The 27,468-nt window shown below is 37.2% G+C and overlaps 2 protein-coding genes across 2 annotated transcripts in view; one reads left to right on the top strand and one right to left on the bottom strand.

The window, feature by feature from the left end:
- cdh23 (cadherin-related 23) overlaps positions 1 to 12,902 on the top strand; it is a 294,684-nt gene extending 281,782 nt beyond the window's left edge. The window contains exons 53-68 of the mRNA XM_077196907.1: positions 53 to 264; positions 2,540 to 2,734; positions 2,876 to 2,989; positions 3,840 to 3,969; positions 4,838 to 5,095; positions 5,609 to 5,770; positions 5,858 to 6,114; positions 6,250 to 6,347; positions 6,856 to 6,976; positions 7,059 to 7,138; positions 7,381 to 7,421; positions 7,550 to 7,610; positions 8,225 to 8,354; positions 8,511 to 8,633; positions 8,999 to 9,109; positions 10,126 to 12,902. Coding sequence (XP_077053022.1) covers positions 53 to 264; positions 2,540 to 2,734; positions 2,876 to 2,989; positions 3,840 to 3,969; positions 4,838 to 5,095; positions 5,609 to 5,770; positions 5,858 to 6,114; positions 6,250 to 6,347; positions 6,856 to 6,976; positions 7,059 to 7,138; positions 7,381 to 7,421; positions 7,550 to 7,610; positions 8,225 to 8,354; positions 8,511 to 8,633; positions 8,999 to 9,109; positions 10,126 to 10,464 — 2,432 coding nt within the window. The 3' untranslated portion in view covers positions 10,465 to 12,902. The remainder of the gene's footprint in view (positions 1 to 52; positions 265 to 2,539; positions 2,735 to 2,875; positions 2,990 to 3,839; positions 3,970 to 4,837; positions 5,096 to 5,608; positions 5,771 to 5,857; positions 6,115 to 6,249; positions 6,348 to 6,855; positions 6,977 to 7,058; positions 7,139 to 7,380; positions 7,422 to 7,549; positions 7,611 to 8,224; positions 8,355 to 8,510; positions 8,634 to 8,998; positions 9,110 to 10,125) is intronic.
- Positions 12,903 to 15,257: 2,355 nt separating this feature from the next.
- Positions 15,258 to 27,050, bottom strand: eif3s6ip (eukaryotic translation initiation factor 3, subunit 6 interacting protein). Its single transcript, XM_077196906.1, has 15 exons — positions 26,878 to 27,050; positions 26,626 to 26,668; positions 25,586 to 25,799; positions 25,423 to 25,502; positions 25,234 to 25,295; positions 25,000 to 25,069; positions 24,191 to 24,264; positions 23,350 to 23,521; positions 23,118 to 23,272; positions 22,006 to 22,176; positions 21,437 to 21,570; positions 18,986 to 19,159; positions 16,341 to 16,530; positions 15,700 to 15,780; positions 15,258 to 15,566 (listed from the first exon to the last, which is right to left on the bottom strand). Exons 1-15 carry the CDS (start codon positions 26,914 to 26,916, stop codon positions 15,489 to 15,491), a joined length of 1,737 nt encoding a protein of 578 aa, XP_077053021.1. The 5' UTR covers positions 26,917 to 27,050; the 3' UTR covers positions 15,258 to 15,488.
- Between the last annotated feature and the right edge of the window lie 418 nt (positions 27,051 to 27,468).

The raw sequence follows: 27,468 nt of genomic DNA, 5'->3' as shown, positions 1-27,468 counted from the left end.
CAACTACAGCGTTTGATATTGTTGGTGATGTCTCTTCCTCTCTCTTTTACAGATGCGTTCTCTCTGGATCCTGACACTGGGCTGATCCGCTCTCTGCGGTTACTGCAGAGTTTTGAGAGGTTTAATCTGACTGTGGTGGCGACCGATCATGGCAGACCTCCGCTCTGGGGCACCGCCAGTCTTCAGATCACCGTCATAGATGTCAATGACAACAGGCCTGTCTTTGTGCGGCCTGCCAATGGCACTATCATGCATATACTAGAGGTGTGTAACGGTGAAAAAACAATCACTCATTATTTTTACTACTAAATCATATTGTCATTTCATTATGTTTCCATCCACGTATTTTTATTCAAATTTTGGGATATTGCATAAAAAAACCGCTGGATGAAAAATTCAGAAAGAATGTACATAAAAAAACATGCGCTCAATTGAGGCGGATACATTCTTTATCTGATAAGAAGACATGCACAGAAACTATAATGGAAACACATTTGCTGAATAAATCCCTTGATGTGCAACCAAAAGCTTACATGGCTTTGCCTCAACAGAGGATGTGATTGGATAATTGGATAAATGGATAATTTAATTGCACAGCATCTCAAATATTGGTTTTATTATTCTGAAATGCCTGAGCCAAAGTCTTTCATCAGAATGATTTGGTATAATGTAGTAGTAGTAAAATCTTTATTTGTCCCTTTACAGGGCAATTTAAGTACCTTCAACCTCACAAACATACAAATTTTATAAAACAAGAAAAAATAAAAACAAGAAAAAAAGACAGCATAACATCACTAAAACATCACAAAACCCCCGGGCATTTATGATAAATCTTCATATAGCTACTATTTAAAATTCACGGTACCTTTTCTTTGTTTCAAATAAGTATTTACACTCATAACTGCGTTTGAAACAAAAGACCTAGAGGCTTTAGCGGTCCTCCACTTGGGCACTCTATATCGCTTTCCTGAGGGAAGCAATTCAAATTCTAGAAACAAAATGTGGGAAGTATCCTCTAGAATAGTTGAAAGACTTCCTAAGAACATTTCTCTCACACAAAGCAGACAAACCCAACTGAACAGATCCTGTAATCTTTGACCCTAAATGAATAATGTGCTGAAGCTGGGATCTACTTTTAACATTTAATCCATAAAACCAACAGATCATAGCAATGGTTAAAACACTTTCAATGAAAGATCTATAAAACATTATCAATATGGATTTATCTACTTCAAAGGACTTAAGAGAAGACCAAGAGAAGAGTCTCACACGATCGCGCTCCCAAACACCAGGCATCCGAACGCAAGATAAAATGATGCCGTTTATTGTGTTTCGCCTGTGCGCTCTGAGACGCAAAGTTGTAGGAAAAAAGATTAACAGTGGCTTCCACCGATTGCAGCAATTATTACAGATATTTTGCGGCAATTTCCCATGAAATGACAGATTTGTTCTCTTGAAAACATGGGATGGAAACGCTGCTTTAATCGCAAATGTTTAATGTGATATTCCAATTTTGCGCATAAGTTAAATTTGCGTCTTTAGATGGAAACAGTATTGTAACTCAAGGCAGGGTTCCTCACTTATCTTACAAAGTACAACTCAACCACTTTGATGTGTTCTCAGCTATTCCTTCTTTTGTCTTCGTCATTGTCTTTCCCACATCCCAGGGTACATCATAGGAATATACTTTACATCTGACAGCTAGACTGAAAAGGTCATGTTGCTAAAAAGAGTGTGTCAAATTTAATAGTGAAGCCCTTTTTTTTTCTTTCTTTTTTTTGAGCCCAAGTGATGGAAACAACCCCAGTGTCTCAGTGGTGTTAGCCATAGTGTCATAGCAGATAGTATTTTGAGTACTTTAAGAATACTTCGTAAGTTCCTTTTTAAGTAAGTGCAATCTTCAAGAAAAACTTTCAAACCTACAGACTGTGGTGCATCCGAAATAGCATACTGTCTAAGTTGGTACTACATTTGAATTTGAACTTACTTTGCAACCGTTTAAAAAGTATGTTCTATATTGTATCAATGTGGGTACTGTGAATAAAATTCGGATGCACTACATCCTCCATGTTGTTACTGTCACGTGACCTACCAGTGTCAGCTGCATTTCTTCACTATCATTCATAAATCCTCTCCCGTGGCCTCATGGGATATTAAAGTGTCCATCAGATGCACACTCCAGAATCTCGGAAACTCATGTCCAATGTATTTGGACATGCTACTCTTTTGGTGCATTGTTTTTCGCATACTACATAGTAGGGAAGTATTCAATTTCAGGTGCAGCATTGGATTAGACTGAAAAGTACTAAACAGACCTTTTTATGCATCAAACAAAAAATATAATTTAAGAGATTCCCTGCTTGTGATTTGACTAAAATCTATACAGGGATGAGTTCTCACTGTTTAATACTTTGACCCAAATCTGTCACATGGAGGTCTGCCGTATTTGATGCCCCGTATCTGGATTGTGAGAGATTGGATGACCTATATTATCATGTATGAGTGAGCATTCTCTCATGTTTTGTGTGTGTGGATGCAGGAACAGCCTCCTGGGCTGGTGGTGTATGAAGTGTTCGCCACAGACGAGGATGAGGGGGTGAATGGAGAGGTCCGCTACAGCTTCCTTCAGACTGGAGCCGGAAACAGAGACTGGGAGAACTTCCATATTGATGCAGTGACAGGAGTGATCACCACTGCGGTTAAACTGGACAGAGAGAAACAAGCCCTGTACAGCGTGAGTCTTTCTCTTTAAACAAGGCCACTGAAAAAGATGCACTTTAATGACAAAATTCAGGACACAATTCAAAATAAAAGATAAATCAAAACTGGTCATAAATGGTAGAATAACTATTTAAATCTCTGTATTTGTGTGTAGCTGCTTGTGGTGGCGTATGACCTTGGAGAGCCCGTCCCATATGAGACCATCCAGCCGCTACAGGTGGCTCTGTCTGACATTGATGACAATGAACCTGTCTTCCCTAAACCTCCGGTAATGTTTTGATTACTATTTTTTTTTCTTTTTCTAAAGATCACATTTATTACTCTACTTTTTAAATATAGACTGTAGGCCAGTTTAGGTGCAGGAAGCGATTTATAAGAAATTCTGTTGAAAGCAGATCGGACCGAGCACCACAACACACTTGTAGCCAATCAGCTGTAGGGGCGTGCCCACTCATGATGGGCGAGGAGAGAGGGTGAGCAAGAGGAAAGACTGTAGAAAGAGAGATGGCTGAGAGACATTACAAAAGAGAAAAGGTCAGAGGAATATCACTGGAAAAAGAAGGGTTATGATCAGGCAAGAGCTTTAGGCTTTAGATCTTTAATATTAGAAAAGCTTTCCAGCGCTGAAAAGACCTAAGCGGGAAGACCTGAAAACAGATGCCGAGTTTGTGTTGCTTCTACTCCATAAACTGAGTAACATTGGTTTTGTTGTTTCACAGAACTAAGATATGCTGTTGTTGTAATGTTAGCTGTAGTAACAGGACAGTTTTGAGTGTCACTGTCTGTCTGGAGCTGCTGGTGACTAACCACCAAATCTTGCTCTTGTGTACTGTATGTTCATTTTTTGTTCTTCCTTGTCGTTTGTTCATCATCTTTGCTTTATTTTTCACGTAGCATTATTTTGCTTCACTTCAGCTATGATAAAGACACATCCACTCTTGCATTTAATGTTCGTGCATTTTGGGGGCGGAGGGGTGTGTTTGTTTCAAATATCAACAGTTTCTTAGTTATTGCTTACTGCAACTTTAAGACATTTTACATCATGAAATGTGATGATTGGAAATGTTTTCACCACTTATTGCTTAAGTCTTGACTTCTGTGTGTTGCGTGTATTTCAGAGAGGAAGTTTGCCGTATCAGTCTCTATCTGTACCGGAGCACTCGCCTCCTGGGACTATTGTGGGTAATGTGACGGGTGCAGTCGATGCAGACGAGGGCTCTAATGCTATCATCTACTATTTCATCGCAGGTGCGAACATAATGCTAAAGCACAAAAATGAACCCCTGTAGATGCACTTGCATCATTATACTATGCTTATCCAATGTTAGGCTCCATTCAGCCAGTAGAAAAGAGTTAATGTCTTTGAATTTTGGATCATCTGCACTGCCTGAATTAACATGTATCATAAACATATTAAAACATATTGCATATTATATATTAAACATATTAATGAAAGAATATACATGAAGGTCAGTGAACCTAGGTCTCACGAGCTCTTTTAATGAACTACTGGTGGTAAAGACTTTCTTCATAGAACATTTCCGCCTGCAGTTGCCAATTAATTCCTGAGTTTGCGCAATTTCATTGCATCAGCAGAAGATGCTGAAATTCAGATTTCTGAGAAACTTAACTTGTAAACTTAGAAAAACAATGACTTTGTTCAAAATAGAGCACTAACCCTCTATTCTTACTATGTCTGCAGTATATATTATGTAAGCCATGTACAGTATGCAAAAGATCTGTATGTATTGGATACTCAGATGACCTACTGTAGTACATTTGTTAAACTATGTGCAATAAAATAAAGCTTACTGTGCTGAATACTATCCTTTAATCCAGTGTGCTTGACATGACCTTCCATTTAAGCATGATAAATGAACTGGACAAAATGATAGCAATGATTTTTAATATCTTTATTAATTCATTATTTGATCAAACTCCCATTAAGATATTTTTGCACATTTGGTATTATAGCAAAAGCCTCTTACTATTTAAAAGAATAGTTGGCCATGTGAAGTGTATAATGCACAGTATTCAGTGAATAGTAAGGTATATTCACTTCATACACAGCCAGTGTAAATGTTCCATTAACTGCATTACTAATGTTCTTCTCTAGGAGGCAATACCGAAGGAAACTTTGTAATGAGTGTGGCTGGGGTTTTACGTGTCATGAAAGATCTGGATCGGGAAGAAATCCCAATGTATTCCCTAATCGTTAAAGCTTCCAGTAACCGAAGCTGGACTCTTCTGAGAAGTCAAAGGTCACAGCGAATACTTGACCCGAGCCGTGATCCCACATTACAGGAAGTAAGAATCTTCCTTGAGGACATCAACGACCAGTCTCCAAGATTCACAAAGCTGGAGTACACGGCAGGTAACAGATTTGTTTTATTTTGATAATATTTTCAAGTTTTTTTTCCCTTTATTTAATTATTTTGATGTTAATAATTAATCTGTATGTATTATTTTATTTCAGTATTCTGAGCACTGTTTTTAGGTTGACTTAATTTTGGGCTTTTATTTATTTTGCATTAAATATTGTATTTTTATTATTATTATTATTATGGTAGCACTTTATTTTACAGTCCTGTTCCCCATATACAGTCATATTACCCAGTTATTGTAATAACTTAAAATCTCATGAAAAAGTAGCAAAAAAAGTTACCAAGACCTTCATATAACAAAAATAAAAATATATATTATTTATTATTTAAATAATATTTGCATTTATTTAATATTATTATTATATCAATTATATTTTAATATATACTTAAAAATATATATTTTAATATAAAGCAACCCCTGGTACAATCCCTATGGTATGTCCTAATTTACATATATAGTAAACGTGTGTATGTGCAAGCTTATTTGTCTCTCTCTCTACCAGGTGTTGCTGCAGATGCTAAAGTTGGCTCTGATCTGATCCGGGTTGAAGCGATTGATAATGACATCGGCAACAACAGTCTTGTTCTTTACCACATTCTGTCCATCCGCTACATCAAACTGCATTCCAATGACTCTGAAGACATGGGCAACGTCTTCATCATCGGTGGGTGTGCTTACACATTCTTCACATTTCTGTTGAAATGAATGCCATTTATTGGTGTTATTTTTAGTGACTTTTCTTTCTTTTCAGGTGAGACTGATGGAATCATCCGTACGTTTGACCTGTTCATGGCATATAATCCGGGTTATTTTGTGGTGGAGGTGCTGGCGAGGGATCTGGCAGGACACAGTGACGTGGCTCTGGTGGGCATTTACATTCTGAGAGATGACCAGCGGGTGAAAATCGTCATTAATGAGATACCGGAGCGTGTCCGGCTGTTTCACGAGGAGTTTATAAACCTGCTCTCAAACATCACAGGAGCCATAGTCAACACTGATGACATACAGGTATATGTGTGTTTGTTCTGTCATTATTCATATTGTGAGAAATAAGATTACTCGCCAATCTGTACAAAGTTATATCCAATATTTCTCCAGTCATGGCCATGCAAATGATTAAATTCAGATATTTCCTTCCCATAGTTTCATGTGGATAAGAAGGGAAGAGTGAACTTTGCTCAAACTGATGTTCTGATTCATGTGGTCAACAAACAGACAAACCGTATTCTGGATGTGGAAAAGTAAGTTATATACCAAACATGATCAATACATGTCAATTAGTTGTTTCTTGAACTGTGTCCCAGGGGTTGCTTCTTATTAAAATAACATATTTTTAAAAGCAATAAAATGAAATATTATGTGTATAATGATTTAATAAATAGTATTAAATAATGTTTTAAATATTATTTTGTTGCATGGTCACATTAACATTTCTTGGAAGTGTTTACCACTGCATTATCTTTTTTTAATGTTTTTAATAAGATTTTGAGGCTGGTTTTAGATTTTCGTTTTTTTACCCTTGATCAAGATCCTGACTTTAAATTCTGCACTATGACAATCCATCATAAAAATATTGTTTATTGCATGTTCAAAACTTAGATAAACTAAACAAAAAGTAAAAATAACTAAATGTTTTGTTGTGTAACATCCAAATACAGTGATGACTTCTTGCCTTGGAATAGTCTCATCCACAGTTACTTTGATCCATTGAGGACGATTGATTCACTGAATTGATTTTTTGCTTTTCAGGGTGATTCAAATGATCGATGATAACATGGAGCAGTTGAGGAATCTGTTTCGAAACTACAACGTTTTGGACGTTCAGCCTGCCGTGACTGCACGTGCACCTGATGACCTCACCACTTTACAGGTGTGTGTGTGTTTGTATTCAGTGTATTTGCTGTATCAAGAATACATTATATCCAGAACGAAAACCTCTTTATCTCTTCTAGATGGCCATTATCATCTTGGCAGTTTTACTCTTCCTTGCTGCCATGTTGTTTATCCTGATGAACTGGTATTACCGCACAGTGTGAGTATTTTAAAAACAGATTGTGTCATGTATTACATTCTGAATGAACTGAGATTAGTCAGAGCACTAGACACTTTTTCGACTTTTTAGAGAAGATGCATTAGATTCTCATAGAAAGAAGTAACATATAAGATCCTGTTTTACCACTTTGCATGTTCACTCACTTCCTTTTCAATGCATAACCAGATGTTATGTGTGGTTCTATTATCAGCATTTAAGTTTTTTGCTTGTGTTTTAAACAGGCACAAAAGGAAGCTGAAGGCAATTGTTGCCGGCTCCACAGGTAAAATGCTGGGAATGTCCCATTCCTCCGATTGGAGGAAGCAGAGACTAATCCTCACACATGTTGAAGTTGGACAAACATGGCTTTGTGTTAGTGTTGTTGTTGCTGTAATCTCTCTCTATCTGCAGGAAATCAGGGGTTGATGGATATTCTGGATATGCCCAACACTAACAAGTACACGTTTGAAGGGTGAGACAGCGATAGAACGATGTTGGTGATGTGAGCCTTTTTGTATAGCCGCCAAACCGTTCTCGTTGCTTAACCATTCCATACTGCTGTATTCCATACAGCCATTACGGATATGGTTTCATTTTCCACTGTGGGGCTGATAACGGAGCTCTTTGGAATGTAATACAAATCTGTCAGTCTTTGCATTGGCAACACAAGAGTTTGCAGATGGTATGAGAAGTAAATAGCGACTGCGTTATGAAGGATGATCAGGTATTTTGTAAATTTTATTATTAACTTATTTACTTCGCTCAAATAGCAAGCTTGGCTTGCTACAGAGAAAAGACCAATCCTGAGTGGCGATGTCACTACACTCATTCTACCAGCACAGTTCAGCATGGTTAGACAACTGTGCTGTAAATTCCGGGCCGAGAACGGTTTGTGATCGTGACATGCCATGTAATCAGTAGAAAAGCGACTTGTATGTTAACAGTGCTCCAGATTGCTAAAATGGTCACATGTGTGATAAGACATAAAATACTCTTACTGTATGTGACAACATTCAAATGTTCAACAATAAAGTGTTGGTTATTATCTGTATCACAATGCTTCTCTTTCTCTGTATGTGTTTATAGAGCGAATCCAGTGTGGCTGGATCCTTTCTGCAGGAATCTGGAGTTAGCTGCACAGGCGGAGCATGAGGATGATCTTCCTGAAGACCTGAGTGACATCGCTGACCTCTGGAACAGCCCAGCGCGCACACACGTAACTCACACACAGAAACACTGTCAGAATCATGCCACATCACATGAACACAAACCTTCTCTTTGTAAAGTACGGAACTGATATCTTGCCTTTGTAGAGTCTAAATTGACATATTGACTTTTATAGGGTACTGAATATAATTATTTTCTTCCATAGGGTACATTTGGACGTGAGCCTCAGGCCTCTAAACCAGAGGATGACAGATATCTACAAGCTGCTATTCAGGAGTATGACAACATTGCCAAACTAGGGCAAATCATGAGAGAGGGACCCATCAAGGTTAGAACATGCACTACAAATCTAACATCTAACTCAAGAGTTTCTGATAAAGCTGTTAATGCTGGAGTACATAAACAAGGCCAATCAAATAAAATCTTTGATAGAAAACAACAGAAGATGGGATCATCATAGAGCTTCAGTGCTTTTTGAAGACTGATTCGTAGACACAAACTCGTACGATAACTCAAATGTTCAAATGTATTTTGAGTTTAGAATCACCATTTATGGTGTTATTTTGTCCAAAAAAATGCTGCGTTTGAGACCCTTAAACATAATGTGAAGTGAGATCATGTTCTTAATGAATTCTTAAGGAGTTAGGATTTAGTTCAAAAGACACTACATGACCAATGCTGCCATCCAATCAGGGCTCGCTGCTCAATGTGGTTCTGGATGACTACCTGAGACTCAAAAAGCTGTTTGCTGCTCGTCTGGTCACCAAGTCAACAAGCCACGGTGACCAATCATCAGTCACAGAGGTGGGCGATGTGACAGGGTGCTGTATTTGCTCTTCCTCTACACCCCTCTTCCTCACTGCTGGCTGACTGTCTCCACCCTGTCCTATCAATAGAAACCCTGGGTTGTCCTGCTGTTCAGAGAGATCTGTGTTCTCCACACTAAGTCATGTGACCCTGCTAATGTTTCCCAGGCTGTTTTAGAGCCTGCTTACTTGCTCTTCACTGCTTCACTGATGTGTTTGCTGCTCTCACTTAGTGTTTCCGCTAAAACTGCTATAAAGTTGTGAGTTTTTCTGTTGTTAATATTTTTCTTCTTTTTCTTCTTCTTCTTCTTCTTCCTTTCCTTGCCTTGAATCCATTGTCTACCAATTTATAATTCCATGCATCAATCTATTCATCAATCATCATTTATCTACTGTATTATTTAATCCATTCTTCCTTCTATCCACCCATTATACATCCATTTAACCATCCATGCATCTGCTAATCCATAATTCCACGCATTCATCTACGATTGCATCTGTCCATAATTCCATCCCACCATGCATGCATTCATTTCATCCATCCATGCATCCATCCATTCAAAATTGCATCCATCATTCATTCTATCCTCCATCCATCCCCCAATCCATAAATCCATTCAATCATCCATCATTCCATCCATGTTTTTCTATTTACCCATCATGTGTCCATCTATTCATTTATGCATCTACCAATCAATAATCCCACGCATCTCTCTATGAATTCATCATTGTATCCATCATTCCTTCTATCCACCCATCATGCATCCATCCACCAATCTGTAAATTCATTCAATCATCTATCAACCAATTAACCCATTAATCCATGTGTTCATGTTTGCATTTATAATTTCATCCCACCCGGCATGCATTCATCACTCTAATATTGCATCCATCCATTCCTCATTTTATCCATCATTCCTTCCATTCACCTTTCATCCATCCATCATATACATCTATCCATAATTCCATGCCACCATGCATGCATTCATCACCATCCATGTTCTCCTCTCTCAGCTGATCCAAAGTGACCTGGATGATGACGACGATGAGCGCATTGGTGTCGGGGGTCGAGGAACCCTTCGCTTCAAGCACAAGCTCCCGATCGAGCTCAAGGGTCCTGACGGGGTACACGCGGTTCACGGCAGCACGGGCACGCTTTTGACCTCTGACCTCAACAGCCTGCCTGAAGACGACCAGCGGGCTCTGGCACGCTCCCTTGAAGCCTTGCACGCAGACGGCGGACTGTATGCCGAACGCAACGCCCGAACAGAATCCGCAAAATCAACACCTTTACACAGAAACAAGGGCAGCGACACTCTGTCCAAGAGTCCGTTAGAGATCACAGAATTATGACTAGCCGAGGCCTCGCTGGTCTGAGAAAACGACAAGGTGCACGCCACTCCTGGCTCTTTTTTTTCCTGAGGTTTGGAGGAGAGTTCAGGTTTGTAAGGGCCAGGTGTGAGAAGGTGTAGATGTGTGTGTGTGTAGACTGGGAACGACTTAAACAAGTACAGTTTATCTTGTCAGGGCTATACAAAGAGCACTAAGACTAACCACACACACTCAAACTACACTATGAGAAACGAATGCACTCTCAGACCAGTGGAAGGCCAAACAAGGACACTAGTTTTTATTTAGTTACTTTTTCATATTTGAATGGGTCACAGTTTGTATAATGAACAATTTGAACTGCTTATGAGAGTATATCTCTAGGGCTTTTCAAATCACAACTAACCCGGGGTTAAACAACAATTTCACACTTGTAATTTGGAAAGTGTTTAACTGAAGCCAGAACAGTGTCAGTACTGTATATTGCAGTGCCAGGCGTATATAGTGTGAAACAGTACAGTGATAGTAATTATTGAGGAGTTTAGCAACAGACAACCAATCGTAAATGAAATCATTCAAATATTCATGCACTTCATATGGCCGCCGGAAGTATCCTTTTACACTGTTTAGTAGAAAAGTTGATATTTAAAAATGTTCAACAGTGATGGTCAACATGTTAACTGGAGAGATTAAGAAACAATATTATTTTATAAAAAAATTTTTTTTTAATTTTTAACTTATATTTCAGAAGACTTAAAGGTGAGGTGTTCAAGTTCACAAAGCAGAATGGCAAAAATGTTCTCTGTTTTGGTGCAGGCATCCCAAACAGTTCCCTTGTCTGCCATTGGTTGAAAAATGGCGCGTGTTGTTGGCTGAGCTAATATTGCCTTGTCTTTTCAAGGGATCTAACCTACATATGGCTGACTGAACATCACTGGCTGCGTTTAACTCCACTTTGAGATGTACACTCTTCCCCTCGGGGGAATCCCTGTAACCGTTTTGAAGTGCGTTCAACTTTGTCAAGTGGACGAGGGAAGTTTATTTGGCCAGAACTCGATCCCTCGATTTTGACCGAGGAAGCGAGTCTACTCAACATCAGGAAGATCCATAGACCACAATGCACCATGATTGTGACGTCACAGCAGATCGTACTTAATTTACCCCCATTCCACACATCTCTAGTGAATGATATTGGAGTTATTTTTACATTTTAACTCATTTAAATCTTGTAGCTACCTTAAACTCACGTGGTTTTTTTTTTGTTTGTTTTTTGTGGTTAGTTTATTCTATTACAATATTCGTTTGTGTATTTTTAAGTATTTTATATAGAAAATGAATATCTCATATTTGTTTTTTAATTTTTGAACAGCCCAAGTATACATACAGGCCTTTATATAGAATGTTGCAAAACAAAACAAATTTGTATGACTTCTCTGATGACGTGTTTACTGGTTCTAGGGCGGGACAACCTGTCACTCACATGAGATCCACCAATAGCAAACCACAACCCATCCAATCAATTCCCCACAGTCAAAATCACATCCCGCCTGTCATTTTTTTTTCTGGTTTGAGAAGCCATTTCACTAGGATATACACGTCATAAAAAAGAAGAAGACTATCGCAACTTCTGTTTCATGCCATCTTTAAACATTTCCAAAAATGGCACTTTAACTATAAGACAAACCGTGGGTTTTAGATAGGGATGCAACAATATGAAAATGTTGGCCGATGCTGATAATTCATAATTCTTTATATTTGAAAGACGATAACCGATATATTAGCCGATAAATCAAAAATCCAAATTTTTATATAATTTTTGAGAGCCTGATTACAAAAACAAAAGTCTCACCATTAAAAGCCATGTCCCAAGAGCACAATTATAAAGATGTTTTCATCATAATTGTATATAGTCTATATGACAGCACGTTATACATAACTTTTTTTTTTTTTTAAGTGATTCCAATCACATTTCAAGCAGTTCAAAACCATCATGGCGAACAGTGCGCATCTGAAGAGTCTCAGCTAAAGGAAATAATACATTTTTTATCGGCTTTAATATATCGGCCAAATTTTCTGATTGGGCCGATAATGATAACATTAAAAATGAACATAAATTGGTTGATACCGATATGTGGCCGATATATTGTGCATCCATAGATTTAGATGCTGGTGACATTAACACAAGTGTTTGTAAAAGCAGGTTGTGAGCTGTTCTTGTCTGATCAATGTTATTAACAATGTGAAAAAGCATTGAAAATGATTACGTTTTTTTTAGCCTGGGTTAACAGTTAAGTGTGAAAAGTCCATCTCATATAAAAAGGAAAAGACCACGAGGAAATAGACTGTACTGCAAGCTTCTCTGTACCGATGTCCTTTATAGACCGGATTTAAGACTTTACAGAAATCACCTAATGAACTTTGTTTAAAATTTTGAACTGTCTGAAAAAAGTGTAATCTGCTTTTTCTTTTTTTTTAATGGACAAAAAGAAGTTTCATGGACCAATGAGGAAACCCAGTCAGCAGACCAAACACTGTTTCCACTTGAACTTACTGAGGCCAGAGTTTTGTGTCTGGTCAAGTGAACCACAAAGAAAAAATAAATTTGATTTTGTTTTAGCTTGAACTGAGGGACTTGTCATGTGTTATGGTTTTAATAAACATGGCAGTGTTTCACTTGTAGTGCTTGTAAGGTTTATGAGATGTCATAACTCAATTTGAACTTTAAAAAAAAGCAAAGTCAACTTGTTAAAATATGACAGAACACTGCCACTTAAGAGCGGGGAAACAACATGTTTTCATTTTATTTTACTTTTTTGATATATAAAAATAAAGAATATAAAAGATATTTTTGGAAAAGAAAATGCTGACCTACCAAACAGTTGAGTGTAAATGGTTGTATTTAAGTGTATTTATTTTTCAATATTTTATACCAGATTATTTGAGCGGTGTGTGTTGTATGGTATTATTTTTTTATATTCCCCTTTTTTTGTAACTTTTCTTTGTCATATTGTCTAAGCGTTGAGGCTGTGGATGGAAAATCTTTGTGGATCCTGTTTGAATAAAGGAAATATGCAACAGTTTTGCCTCAAGGTCCTGAAGATGATAACATTGACCAAAGCAACAGTCGTCACGAGGACGGCATTCCTTTAAGTATTGAAGCCCAGCAGGATATTAAAGTGTAAAGTGGGCCTTACATGATGTACACGCTGCACTGACAAAATGAATTTTCTCAGTTTTTCGGGATTTTCATATTGACCTGTGTATTAAAATCGAACTGGAAAGGTTACAAGATTAAAAACATCCGGATTCCTATTAAAAAATACTGTTGTCACAGTGCAAGATATATTTTGTTGTATAGGAATCTATTGTCAGCCCAAAGTTGTGAAAAAATAAATGGAAAGAAAATTTCAGTTTGGTATCGTTTAATGATCCTGCAGATTATATAAGTTAATAAAGATTCTACTGCCATCTTCTGGCAAGTAAGGCGTGCACCGATGCGTGAAATCAAAATGGACTATCGTTATTTTTTATAGAATTTTGCCGTTTATATTAAATAATCTTGTCTGTGTACCTCTTTGTTTGATTAATGTGCACCCATTATCTTTAATCAAAATAACATCTGGTGCATTCAAGTCCTTTTTATTTTTGGAATGCCAGTCAAACAATAAACATGAGAATAATCCTACATATAGTGTAAAAATAATTATATAGGAAAATAAAATTGAAAAATAATAATACAAGTAGGCTAAAATAAAAAGATTTTAAAAAATAATATAAAAAGAAAAGCGTTCAAGTCCTCCTGGGAAGTTCAAGTTCGTATTTATGGCGTCAGCGGGTGTGTGGAGAGTCTCGATCGGAGCAAGATGGCGATGTACCTTCTCTTAATTAACTTTACAAAAACAAAGGAAGGTTCTATAACTATTTTCTACAAGTAAAGAACAAAGAATGTGCTTCAGCTGTGTTTTGCTTAATTTATGAAGCCACTGTCAAATCTATTGTTAGTGTATTTGACAACATTGGATTGTTTTGGGTGGCATATCCCTTTAACTCGGTACTAAAAGAAAACCCCGAGCTTCCCACTCGCATTTACGACTTTGTGCTGGCGTTCAACTCGTAATTACGATATTTCCGACATGCCTGCAACATTCACAGCGACATCTTTAATTTTTAAAGGGAATGAAAGCGAGGCTAAGGGATAGACATCTCTCTTCCGTGGGTGTGCTGTAATGTTAATGTGTTTTTAGATTGTTCTGCTGACGGAACACTGCAAAAATATCTTTTCAATAAATTCCAGTAGGCAAAAAACTCCAAACACATTGAGCTGTGGAAATAGTGATCTAGGAGATTTCTTTTTTACAGCCGATGCCATTGAAAACACGCCAACTCAATCCACACAGCCTTGTTTTCATACCTGTCATGGCGCTGCTCTGAATAAGGTCTATTCCACCTCCCTCTTGCAGTGACATCTCCTACTGGCACAAGCGCAGGACTACGTGTCAATCAAATGACTCTCGTAAAAACACAACGATCCAGACATTTCCCGATGGACAAAATCACGTCTCACCCTACTTTTTGTCCCTCGTTTGAGAAGCGGTTTCATTTGGACATACTTTTCAATAAAACAGAAAAGACAATAGCAATTTCGGTTTCATGTGGACTTTACAGCCTAATCATGAAACATGGGCACACTGTAAATCGTCTGAAGTCATTCAATGTGATAATTTATACAAGAATTTGGTTCATGCATAATTACCATAACTTTTTCAGGGCCACTATATGTAATATGAAAACACAAAAAAACAACTCCTCCTCCAAACTAGGGTTCAGCCACATCAAACTTTATTGACTTAGAAAAAAGCATTAGAACGACTTCCAACAGCTTTGCTTGTTTTTGACACTCCAGAGCATGTCAGTGAAACTGAATGGGATGGTATTATAGTTCAGAAACTGGTTCAGTTGAGAAGTCTGGGTCGGCCTGTGATTGATGGACATCACAGTAAGATCAAATCAGGTTCTAATTAGTTGAGAAACGTCTGATAGGATCTGCATTATGTGGCTCGTGACGTGGAGCTGGTCGTAGCCGAGGTGCCAGATGCCAGAGGCATTTTCTTCAGCGTCCTGTTAAGCTACAGAACATCAAAAGGCACAATCAAAATGTGACAATGTTGATGTTAAATACAACAAAACATTTACATAAACTGTAATTGCAAAAGGAAATGCGTAGAGTATATGCATGTTTGAAAAATAATTAAAGTGTACCTCCTCAAACTTGTGGATCTGTCGAATAAAGAAATCGCCATAGCGACGGGCAACCTTGGTATCTGCAATATGTATCATATCCTGATGGAAGACAATGTGATGATGTTTTAGTCTGCACTCACAAAGATCATTATTTCATCAGTAAAAACATTCAGAAAAAATATATTTGCTAAAGATCTTTAAGACTTTTAGATCTTTAAGTTGTTTGAGATATTTTAAGATCATATCATAGAGAAACATCCAGCCAATTAAAGGCCCACTGAAGTGCCTTGAAAAGCGCAGCATTATTCAGTGTGTTGACGTCATTTCCACTGAAACAGGAAGACAGGGCGGGACATATTGAACAGCTTCTTTCCTTTTTTAAAATAGCCGACAGCGTTTAGTTTATGTCTCAGCTCGGCTAGAGCCGTTGAGCTCGGTAAAGCCGCAGTTTCCTCCTAATCTCTAACTGTTTCTACCTCTAAAAATATTTACCATATAAAATGTCCAGTATGTAAAATAAATAATTAAAAGCTAAAATTGAAATGAAACATCCAAGTTTTCAGGACTGTGCAGCCCTATATTTAATCTCATAATTTAAAACCTTAACCTAGCATTATTGTCTTTAAACTAGAACTGCCCAAGTCAACACACACACACACCTTGTCGATGTAAAAGTCAACCTCAGATGCAGACTGAAACTCTCCGTCCAGAGCAGAGATGCCACTGGTCCACACCAGGTTCTTCATCTTGTGTTTGAAGACCAGCAGCTGGATCCGGAACTCCTGCTCAGACATGTCCAGGAATCCGGCCAGTTTGGCCACTGGCATAGTGGTGTAGAGCTTCAGGAAACTGAGAGAAACACACGAGTCAGCTGAGGAGTTTTTATAACAACCAACATGCTCCAGCTGCATGTAGGGCTGGGCAATATACATAATTATAAAAAAATTAAAGTTGATGCTAGGTAGATTTAAAAAAAAAAAAATGTAGAAACTAAAATATCTTTAAAAGATATGTAAATGAAGATCTCCGATTAAAAATGGGATAATATTGAGTGAATGCTCTCAACACATAGTATACGTTCATCAAACTCACTAAATCCCAGTCTCAGCCAATTCAGAAATGTCGGTACTTAGGTATAAACCTATACATAGGAGCCTGATAAAAACATTATTAAAGAAAAACGTTAAACGGACTTGGAGCCTTTTGCATCTGAAGTCCTCAAATATAAATATATTTTAAGGTATTAAAGGACAAGTTCAGTATTTTACACTTAAAGCCCTGTTTTAAGATCGTTTCTGATTAAATAGAATGGTTAAGATTTAAATTTGGACCGATGGTGCTGGCCCGAGAATTTTTAGTTTCTGTATAAAAATTCCTCGAGGCAAAAACTCTGCCTCGAAGCCTCGTTAAATTCCTATGACGCGTACTATACGCGCGGCGCAGGGATTTGATTGTTTCACACGGACCGTTTATTCACACGGACCTGTTCAGGAAGCATATATTTTGAATTTAGTTGGCGCGATGGCGGAGAATAAATATGTAAATAAACGGCAGAAATTGTCTAAAGTTTGGGATCATTACACACTTAATTCACTTAATACACTTAACTCGCTGAAACAAGGTAACGTAGTCTAAGCCTATTGATGTTCGCTGATTTTAATCCCATACTGTATTTGTAGCGATGTCGTGATGCGGTTTGACTAGATATGATTTTTAGCTTTGATGACATTTTTAAGTAGTAAACGTAACTATCACGTTCAATTGCAAGAGTATAGCCTAAAAAAAGAACCCCTTCACACACACACACACGCCAGTCAGACCAATTGCAGCAATGCATCACATATGCTTAAACTTTTATATAGCCACGCAACAATAATTTCAGCATGCATTCACTGTACACATCGGGACGTGATGGAGGAACAAATATTGTATTGCAGTCTTTGCGAGACCTTGTTTGTATTTCACGTCTGCCAAATACAGACAACAACAAAAAATTAAAGTCCCCAGCCTGTTGGTTTTTAATAAAGATTCTCATTTTTCAGTTAAAACGCACGTAACAAAACGTGCGTCAGCTTTTACTGCGTGTTCAACAACAAGTCACGTTACAGCTCTTCTTCAGCGTTAAACTACCAGAATACACAAAGTTGCTTAGAGTGGTTATATTATAACATCTTAAAGGAAAATTCACATATGAGATCGCTTTATAACTTGCATACTATATAACTTATAGTATATAACTTATAACAGCTTTAACTGAAATAGACAAGTTTAATATAACTATTCTGTTAATAAAACACACACACAAAAAATATCCAATTACTCGATTAATCGATCGATTAAGTGCTAGATTAATCGACTACAAAAAGAATCGATAGCTGCAGCCCTAGTGTGAGCATATCAGTGAACACCCCAGACCACTCTGTGAGTTTCACGTCTTTGTAAACTAAAGTTTAATGCGTTTTATGAATGATTGTTCCAGTGCCCCTATGAAACCATTGTGGAGGTGGGGGGGTGCTACCACAGAAACCGAAAATTCTCGGGACAGCAGCATGTGTCCAAATTTCAATCTTAACCGTTCTATTTCATCAGAAACGATCTTAAAACAGGGCTTTAAGTGTAAAATACCGAACTTGTCCTTTAAGATTTTTATGGAATGCTTTCCACCTTTTTTCAATAGAATCATTTTTAATCACCAATATAACAAAACACAGGAACAGGAAACCTAATGGTCAGATAAAAAGCACATTTAAGTATTACACAATATTCACAATAGGGGCTTTCGCACCAGAGGAACCTTTCCACAGTTCCTAGGACTATTGGTGGAGTACCGGGTTTCTGGCGTGTTCGCACCACAGGACCTAGGAACGATTTTAGTTCTAGGAACTTGTTTTTGGGGAACTAAATTAGCTCCTACTTTAGAGCAGGGTCTAACCCAGCATAATAAGAATTACCAATGACACGAGTGTACATTGACTGTCCAAACACGATCTGCGTCCTCTATCCTCCAGCTGTTGATGTCTGTAAATGCCGTGCTTAAATAAGTGTCTCTGTGTGCTTTCGTCACCTCAGAGTTCCTGCTACCGGTCCGAATGCAACCAGGAAAATGGCCCTGGGGGGAAATTCGTTTTTTTGGGAACCGTCCTGGTGGCTAGTTCCTAAAACTGAGTTAAGTGGTGCTCAGCCCCTAGTGTTTCTAATTTATAAATATACCATGAATATCTGATAATTCCAGGAACAGACACACCATATAATTCTTGTTCCTCCAGACAGATCTGGCCAAAGCGTGAATTAAAGGGTGTTGTACCTGCGGATGGTGGAGAGCTGCGCCTGCTGCTGCACCTCCTCTGCAAACACTTTGAGCTGCTGCTGGAATGGCTCTTTGTGGTAATTTGGATTAACGTTATCATAGTTTGGAACTACAGGTGACAGGAACTTGGGGCAGGCAAAACTGAACAACTCCTCAAACACCTGTAGATCTCTGAACAAGAGGGGGAAAACAATCAGAACTTTTTAGATGCTGTGTAGACAGACACATATGCATGCGTGTCATTTTTTAATACTTTTATTCAGGAATATAATAAATTGATCAGTCATTTATAATGTCTTTATAAATTAAAACAAATAATTTCTCTCTATATATATATAAAATAAAATAAAATCATGGTTCCACAAAAAGATTATATGGATAGTTCACCCAAAAATGAAAATTCTATCAGTGAGAATACTCACCCTCACGTTGTTCCAACCTCGTAAGACCTTCGTTCATCTTCGGAACACTAATTAAGATATTTTTGATGAAATCTGAGAGCTGAGAGCTTTATTTCAACTATTCATTTCCTTCTCTGTGGGCCTCTAGTCAGTTAACTTAGTGTAATAGCGTAGAGCTACGTCACACGTAGGCTCACTATTGGCCAACACTGATCATTTGTGTGATGCGTGTGACGTACAACAACAGAAGCTTATGCTATTATACTAGTGAACTGACTCGAGGCCCACAGAGAAGGAAATTAATAGCAGGGCTCCAGACTAACTTTTCCACTGGTTGCACTGGTGCTACCAACTTTCTCAGTTGGTCGCACCAGCATATGATTTGGTCACACCTTTTTTTTTTTTTTGCTACATGCCATGGGATTAATCAATGCATGCTGATGAATAGTGGTTTTAATGGACCAAGGCTAGCAAAGGCTTTCTGGGTTGCAGCAGAAATACCTGTAATATATTAATTATTATTGCCAAATTTCAGGATTTTCATGGATTTTGGACAGTAATTTAAATCTGTAATTTTAAGCATTTTACATTTGAATTATATACAATCTATTTACATTTGAATCATATTTTATCTATCTATCTGTCTATTATCATCTTTCTATCTTTTAAAAATCATTAAACATTCAAATGTATGCATTACATTTTAAAAGATTAGAGTATTATAATAAACTGATACAGATTTTTCGTTATCAAAGTTTATAGTTGTAACAAAAAGCAGAAATCTCACACTCCTTACCTTCTGCATTTTATAATAATTTCCTTTTTCTCTGTCGAGCGATCATGAGAGTAATCGCTCGACAGAGGAAAATATAACCGCTGAAAAGACGTAGGAGGAAGGGGCTCTGTGTTTCGTGAGACCATTTTTTATCATTTTTATATGCCTTAATTCGTGAATTCGTAATTGGCGCGTTTCACCATCAGTGTGCAATGCGCGTGACGTCTGCGTTCGTCAATAAATAAACTGCACATGTCTTGCGGAAGAACATTGTAGACGGAACTTCTCTCCGTTAAGGTCTATGGCGAGTCACGCAGGAACTGGGTTACTCCGCAGCCGAGACGACCCCGGGATAAAATAGTCCGAATATAAACACTTATTATAGGCGTACCGTAGTGATTCAGAATAAGTCAAAAACACGGTTGGGAAAATGGATTCATGATGTAGCCTACTCGTTCATTTTGAACATAAGTTACGGACTGCAGCTGCTGATACAACGGCGTTCTGTTGCTCAAGCGTCCACTCGCACAAATGCGACCACATAACATTTTAACTCGCACATTCTCAAAAAATGGTCGCAGTCTGGAACCCTGAATAGTAGTAATAAAGTCGTTATTTTTGTTTGTTTTTGCGCACAAAAAGTATTCTCGTCGCTTGATAAACTTAAGATTGAGCCAAAAAGTATTCTCGTCGCTTGATAAACTTAAGATTGAGCCACTGTAGTCACTTGGACTATTTTAACGATGTCTTTAATAAGTTTTCGGGGCCGTCAAGTTTCAATCCCTGAAGCAGCCTATGGAGGAGTGATCCAGCTCTCAGATTTCATCAAAAATATCATAATTCGTGTTGCGAAGATGAACGAAGGTCTTACGGGGTTGGAACAACATGAGGGTGAGTAAATACTGACAGAATTCTCATTTTTGGGTGAACTATCCCTCTAAGCAGCACAACAGTTTTCAACATTGATTATGAGTATGATTATAGAGCAGCAAATCAGCATAATATGATCATGTGACACTGAACACTGGAGTAATGATGTTGACAATTCAGCTTTGATCACAGGAATACATTGAATTTTAAAATATTTTAAAATAGAAAACAGTTAAAAATAAATATTTTCACAATATTACTGATGTTATGGCAAACAAATCAAATAAATGCAGCCTTGGTGAGCATTAAAGACTTCTTTCAAAAACATGGAAAAAACTGTACCAATCACAATTATGTAGTATATAAATATAACTTCAATACATAATGTGTTTGCGTTCTCACCCTTTCTGCATGCGGAGCATCTTGTCTCCGTATTTCTCGCGGAGCTGTGTGTGAATGCTCTCGTCGATGCGCATCGGGTACATGGTGAGGGCGATGGCCAGCAGTCCGTGCATCTGCTCGTTCTGTTTATTAATCTGAACATCACACAATACATGATTTTGATTAAGTATCACACCATTAAGACAGCATATATAATTGACAGTACAGCAGAACACAACCAATTCAATCTTAAGTATAACACCAGGAATAATGCACAAATATCAGGACAGGTTGAATGTGCTCATGAGATTTAACCCAGTCTCACATGCAAAAAAAAAAGGATTTTTTTATTTTTTTTATTTTAATGACAATGAAAATTCTTATTACTGTAATTATTCTTATTACTGTCCATTAGAAAGAATTATCAAATGAAATGATCGTCATTACTGTTAACCAGCTATTTTACAGTAAATAAAATACTATAATACATTGTTTTTTTGTTTTTATTTAAATCAGCATACAACATAGCAAAACAATACAACAAATTATACTTTTGATAAAAAATTACTTTTGATTTTAAATTCACTGACCATCTCATATTTGTAGGTGGTTCTCTGAAACATGTTTCTGGTCCGCTGGATGTAGAGCAGGATGTTGGCGAAGACACGGATGGCGTCCTGATAGCGTCTCATCATCAGATACGCAAAACCCACATAGTAGTAGGTGGTGATCTGACACTCAGGCACACGTGAATACATGCTCTGAAACACACCACGAACACAACTTCATCATACTGACACATAAAACCTTCAGACATCCATAGACAGTGACAGTGCAGCTGGGCAGGGTTAATATCATTAACTAAAACTATTAAAAACATTTCTGATCATTTAAATAAAGCTGATATAAATAAGTATTAGTTAAAAAACTTAAAAATGTTGCCTTGACAAACTGAAATAAGTTTAAATTGAAGCACTAAAATTATTACCTGGAAATAAATGAAAACTGAACAAACTTAAATAAAAACAATTAAACCCAAATAACAATATTTAAACAAAAAAACTAATAGAATGCATATAAGCAAATTGCAAAAAAAAGGTAACTAAAATGAACATCTAATAGTATAAAAATAAAAGCTAAAACATACAGAGCCAGGATATGGTGGTGGAAAAAAATGAGATGGGAGGAAAAAACATTTACATTCCCCTGAGAAATTTCGAGAAGTTTTTTACCATCTAATTTTTCTCCCATCACCATTTCCCTTTAGGGGCTCTGTAAACTAAAAATATGAACAAAACTATGATAAACTTCATGACAACCATGTACTAAAAATTTAGTTTTTCCTTTGTGGTTTTCACATACAGACAACAACGTTGTCAAAACAATCCCTGTACACATTGATTGGCAAAAACAACTACGCCTGCTGCTGCCAGGCCAGTAGTTCGCGATGGCGCTTTGTAAAGAAAAACTACGCACCTATAAACTGAACACTTTATACGCATGCACATGACGTCACCCTTTTCACAAATTCGTGTTTTGTAGTTTACACAGAGACGATAACGGTCTCGTTTTCAAAAACAAGCACATTGAAACCCGTTTTAAAAAATTTGCGTTTAAGGCCCCCAAAATAAGGTTGTTTTGTAAATGGCCCCTTAAATAAAAAATAAAATAAAGTAACACTAGTGCTGGGCTATTTTATTACCTTCTTGTTGAGTTCAATGTTCTCCAGGACTTTGATGGCCTGATAGTAATCGCCCAGCAGAGAGTGAAGCCTCAGTAAACCCACCAGACTGAAATAACCCAACATCTTATAGAGCGAGTGACGGCCGTATTCTCCAGCCACTGACTCAGGGTCACCTGTAACAGAGACAGCAGTGTCACACTGAGATCTGGATAAAGTAGTAAGTGTGTGAGGGCCGGTTGACGTCTTTCACCTCCGCTGGTGTACACCTCCAGCTGACGGTTGATGTTGCTCTTGTCCACCAGAGAGTGAAGAACATTCAGCACGCTGTGAACGTTCCAGATCTTGGGATTGTTCCTCAGGAATTCAATCTCTTCTTCAGATTTCTTGGCAGTCTTACAGCGATACTGACTGAATGACTGGAACTGCAAAGAGAGAGAGAAATGTTAAAAGGGTCATCGGATGCAATTTTCCACAAGTTGGTATGATTCTTAAGGGTCTTCATATAAAGTTTGTAACATACTTTGGTTAAAATTCCTCAATGGTTGTGTAAAACAACACCCTTTTACCTCCTCAAAAACAGCTGTTCACAGCGACCGGTTTCAGTGCATGTCTCTTTAAATTATAATGAGCAAATGCTCACCCCACCCCTCTCTTCCGTGGGGCGTGTCGACACAAGACACAAAGTCCTGCCTTGGTGGACAGTATACAAATGGCTGAGGGTGGAAATATGCTAATACGGGACAGTCCGTCAGCGCCTGTGGCCGGAGCATGAGTAATATGACATCATATTTCTCAGAAAATCCCAACGGCTTGATTATTGAGAGTGTTTAGGCTTTTTGAAGATAAAAAAAAAAAGGAGTGAATGGATTTTTTTCATTGTATGGTGGTTGTGTCCACACACTGCAGAGACACATTTATATGCAAACAACATATAAAAGTGAATTTTGCATCCGATGACCCCTTTAAGAGATATATAAAGCTTTTAACTTTTACATGAAAACATCAGTAACACAGAAGATGCCAGAACAAGAGGACTTATGAGTCCTTAAGAGGACCAAGAGTCTCCTTAACCACATGCGCTTCGCTCTTACCTGGTAAATGAACTCATCGATGATGTCCCACAGCCACTGGTTAGGAAGCTCCAGAGGTGCCGGTCCATCAGCATCTGAGAACAATACACCATATTAAACGTGCTGATGTAAAACAAGCTAAACCTACTCAAACTCAGGATCTATGACTGGGCGATATGAGCAAAAAAATCCTTTGACAATATTCAACATAAACTACCGTTCAAAAGTTTAGGGTCTGTATGATTTTGTAATGTTTTTGAAAGCAGTCTCTTACCAAGGCTGCATTTATTTTAACAATAATACAATCAAAAAAATATATTGTGAACTATAATTCTAATTTAAAATAATTTTTTAATTTTAATATATTTAAAAACGTATTCCTGTGATGGCAAAGCTGAATTTCCAGCAGCCAAAAGTTGTTTAAAGAAAAAATTATTTGAATAAGAACACCTTTGTTATCATTACAAATTTCTTTAAATGTCACTTCTGATCAATGTAATGTCCATGCTGAATAAAATAAATGTTTTACTGACCCCAAAAATTTGAGTGGTAGTTTAAATGGAAAACAGCAGATACTTTGATACATTTTTTAAAATAATTATTAAAAAATAATCATTAATTTAACAGCCCATATATTAAGTCATATTAGCTATATAGCTCAATATTTATGTTTAGGCCAGTAAAAATCTAGCATTTAAAAATACATTTTTTTTTTTAGGAAATTTAATAGCAAAATAAAATTATTGCAATGCTGCTTAATTTTATATCATCACACATGTCTGAAATATCATCCATCAACCATCAACCATGTAATTGGTGTTTGGACTCACTGAGGATGTAGTTGAAGAGGTTGCAGTAATTATAATAGGACTCAAACCTCTGGTCGAGAGTTGGACCTCCCTACAGATGAGAAGAGACATGACAAGAGCTGAGACTTAATCTAGGGCTTCAATATATATATATATATATATATATATATATATATATATATATATATATATATATTCACAAAGAATTTTCTTGACTATAAAACACTAACAAGACAGATGAGCAAACACACTCACGCTGACTTTGGCGTAGATGTGCCTGTAGTACAGCTCCTTGTAAAGGATCAAGAAAACTGCATCTGTAACAGACAAAACAACATGTGCAAGTCAGCAAAAAAAAAAAAAAAAACTTAATCAAACTGTTCAGATAAGAGCTGATTTAAGAGCTTCCGATTCATGAATACAGCAAAAATCTGATTCACTCACCATTACCAACCAGGGAAGCGATGGCTTCTGCCTCAGGCCATGGTGATGTCTTAAAGAAGCGTTCTGTAAGCTTATTCCAACTGAAATCAAATAAAATATGATGATTCATCAAGATTTCCGTACATACATCCGAAAAAGTCAATGTAACCGTATGGCTGTGCACCTGTTCTCATAAACATCCTGGATCTCGTAGATCTTCTGCTCAATGCTCTCGCTGGACACACGGTTGGCCTGCAGCTCATAAACCTTCTGATCGATCAGGTCTGAGATGGTTTTATGAAAGTATTGCAGGAAGTTCTTGATGACTTCAGGGATCACATGGTACGTCTGCTGGTGCTCATACTGACGTTCAAAAGCCAGATCGGCTTTAGGGTCGCCTGCAGAAGACACATACTTTATATAGCCATCTAGGTAATCAATCTGTTCAAAAGCTTTATTGGGGTGATAAAAAGCTTAAAATTGCCAAAGTATTAAAAAAAATACTGTATATAAACTGCAGGTCAAAATTTTTGGATTGGTAAGATTTTTAATCACCAAGGCTGCATTTATTTGATTAAAAATAAATTTAAAAAACTAATATTGTGAAGTATTATTACAATTTAAAATAGCTGCTTTCTATTTTAATATATAGTAATGTGTAGTTTATCCCTGTGATGCAAAGCTGAATTATCAGCATCATTACTCCAGTTTTCAGTGTCACATGATCCTTCAGAAATCATTCTAATATGATACAAAATATTCCATTTCAAATAAATGCTTTACTTTTTTAGCCTTCTACTCAAAGAATCTTGAAAAAAACTACATACAACTGTATTCAATATTGATAATAATAATGAATGTTTTTTAAGCATCAAATCCGCATATAACTGTGATTTCCTTAGGACACTGAAGACTGGAGTAATGATGCTGAAAATTCAGCTTTGATCATAGGAATAAATTACATTTAAACATTTATTAAAATAGAACAGTTGTTTTAAATTGTCATAATATTTAACAATATTACTGTTTTTTGTTGTAATTTTAATCAAATAAATGCAGCCTTGGGGAGCAGAAGAGACTTCTTTTAAAAACATTTTAAACATTATCATAAACATTTTACCGATCAAAACTTTTGAAAGGCAGAGTTTGTGTAATATATGTGTGTGTGTGTGTGTGTGTTGTTTGTCTTTATCTGTCATATGTATAACTTATTCAGATACTAACCGGTGTGATAGTCATAGTCAGTGGGGTAGGTATAAGGGTCATACTGCAGACAAAAAGAGAAAGTTTACAAAATTATCTGACATGTTCACATTAAAATGCAGAGTGAGGCAGGAGTTTGTAATTAAAAAAGAGAATGAAACTTTGGTCTGATCGTGATGCTCCATTGATTAAGATCAACACACGCTAACGTTAACGGTAACGTTACACGCTTTAATCTCTTAAACACGATCTCGTGTTAAAACAGTCACTCACGGTAACCTCTTCCTCTTCATTCGGGGCCGGGAAAGACATGATGAACGACTAATCCTCTAGTTGGCGTATAATTCGTTAATAAACCTATAAACCCCACAGCTGCCGCAAAGCACGCGCGGAAGAGAGAGAGGAAGTCCACTGCACATACTTCCGGTGACGCACCCGCAGCGCACAAGGCATTGTGGGCCAGTAGCGGAATCATTGTTCGTAAACTTTCAGATTTCAAGTGTTAAATTAAACGTTTGATTGGTTAATCCTGACTAGTGGCTGGTTGCATAAACTGCTACAACTAATCGTACAAGTTAGACATCCAATTATTTGCTGTAAGACTATTAGTTTTTTTTTTAAGTCAAGTTACATAAAAGCGTAGATTGATCTCATTTCATACCGAAGTACGACTGATTACCCCTAACCTACTGATAGCCGGTCATACTAGTTCTTAAGGCAAATGATTGGACTAAACCTATTTTACTATATATTTGCTATGGTGAATGTTCACTATAGCTGCATTATCATATGTGTCCAGTAGATGTCCATATGCTCCTATAATTGAACAGCATTCACATCTGCCCATCACATTCAATTTAACAC

This window comes from Siphateles boraxobius, unplaced genomic scaffold, assembly GCF_051911475.1.
Source record: "Siphateles boraxobius isolate OS27281-9 unplaced genomic scaffold, OSU_SipBor_1 37, whole genome shotgun sequence".
Taxonomy (NCBI): domain Eukaryota; kingdom Metazoa; phylum Chordata; class Actinopteri; order Cypriniformes; family Leuciscidae; genus Siphateles; species Siphateles boraxobius.
The sequence above is the reverse complement of the archived record's forward strand: the minus strand, read 5'-3'. Positions and strand labels throughout refer to the sequence as shown.

What these genes read in the sequence shown, in the direction of transcription:
- eif3s6ip (XM_077196906.1), bottom strand. Translation starts at nt 26,916, where the DNA reads ATGTCTTTCCCGGCCCCGAATGAAGAGGAAGAGGTTACC. An exon ending in ATGAAGAGGAAGAGGTTACC is followed by an intron (nt 26,669 to 26,877) that starts GTGAGTGACTGT and finishes TTTTGTCTGCAG; the next exon opens with TATGACCCTTATACCTACCC. An exon ending in TTGACTTTTACATCGACAAG is followed by an intron (nt 15,781 to 16,340) that starts GTGTGTGTGTGT and finishes GTCTTCCATCAG; the next exon opens with GATATGATACATATTGCAGA.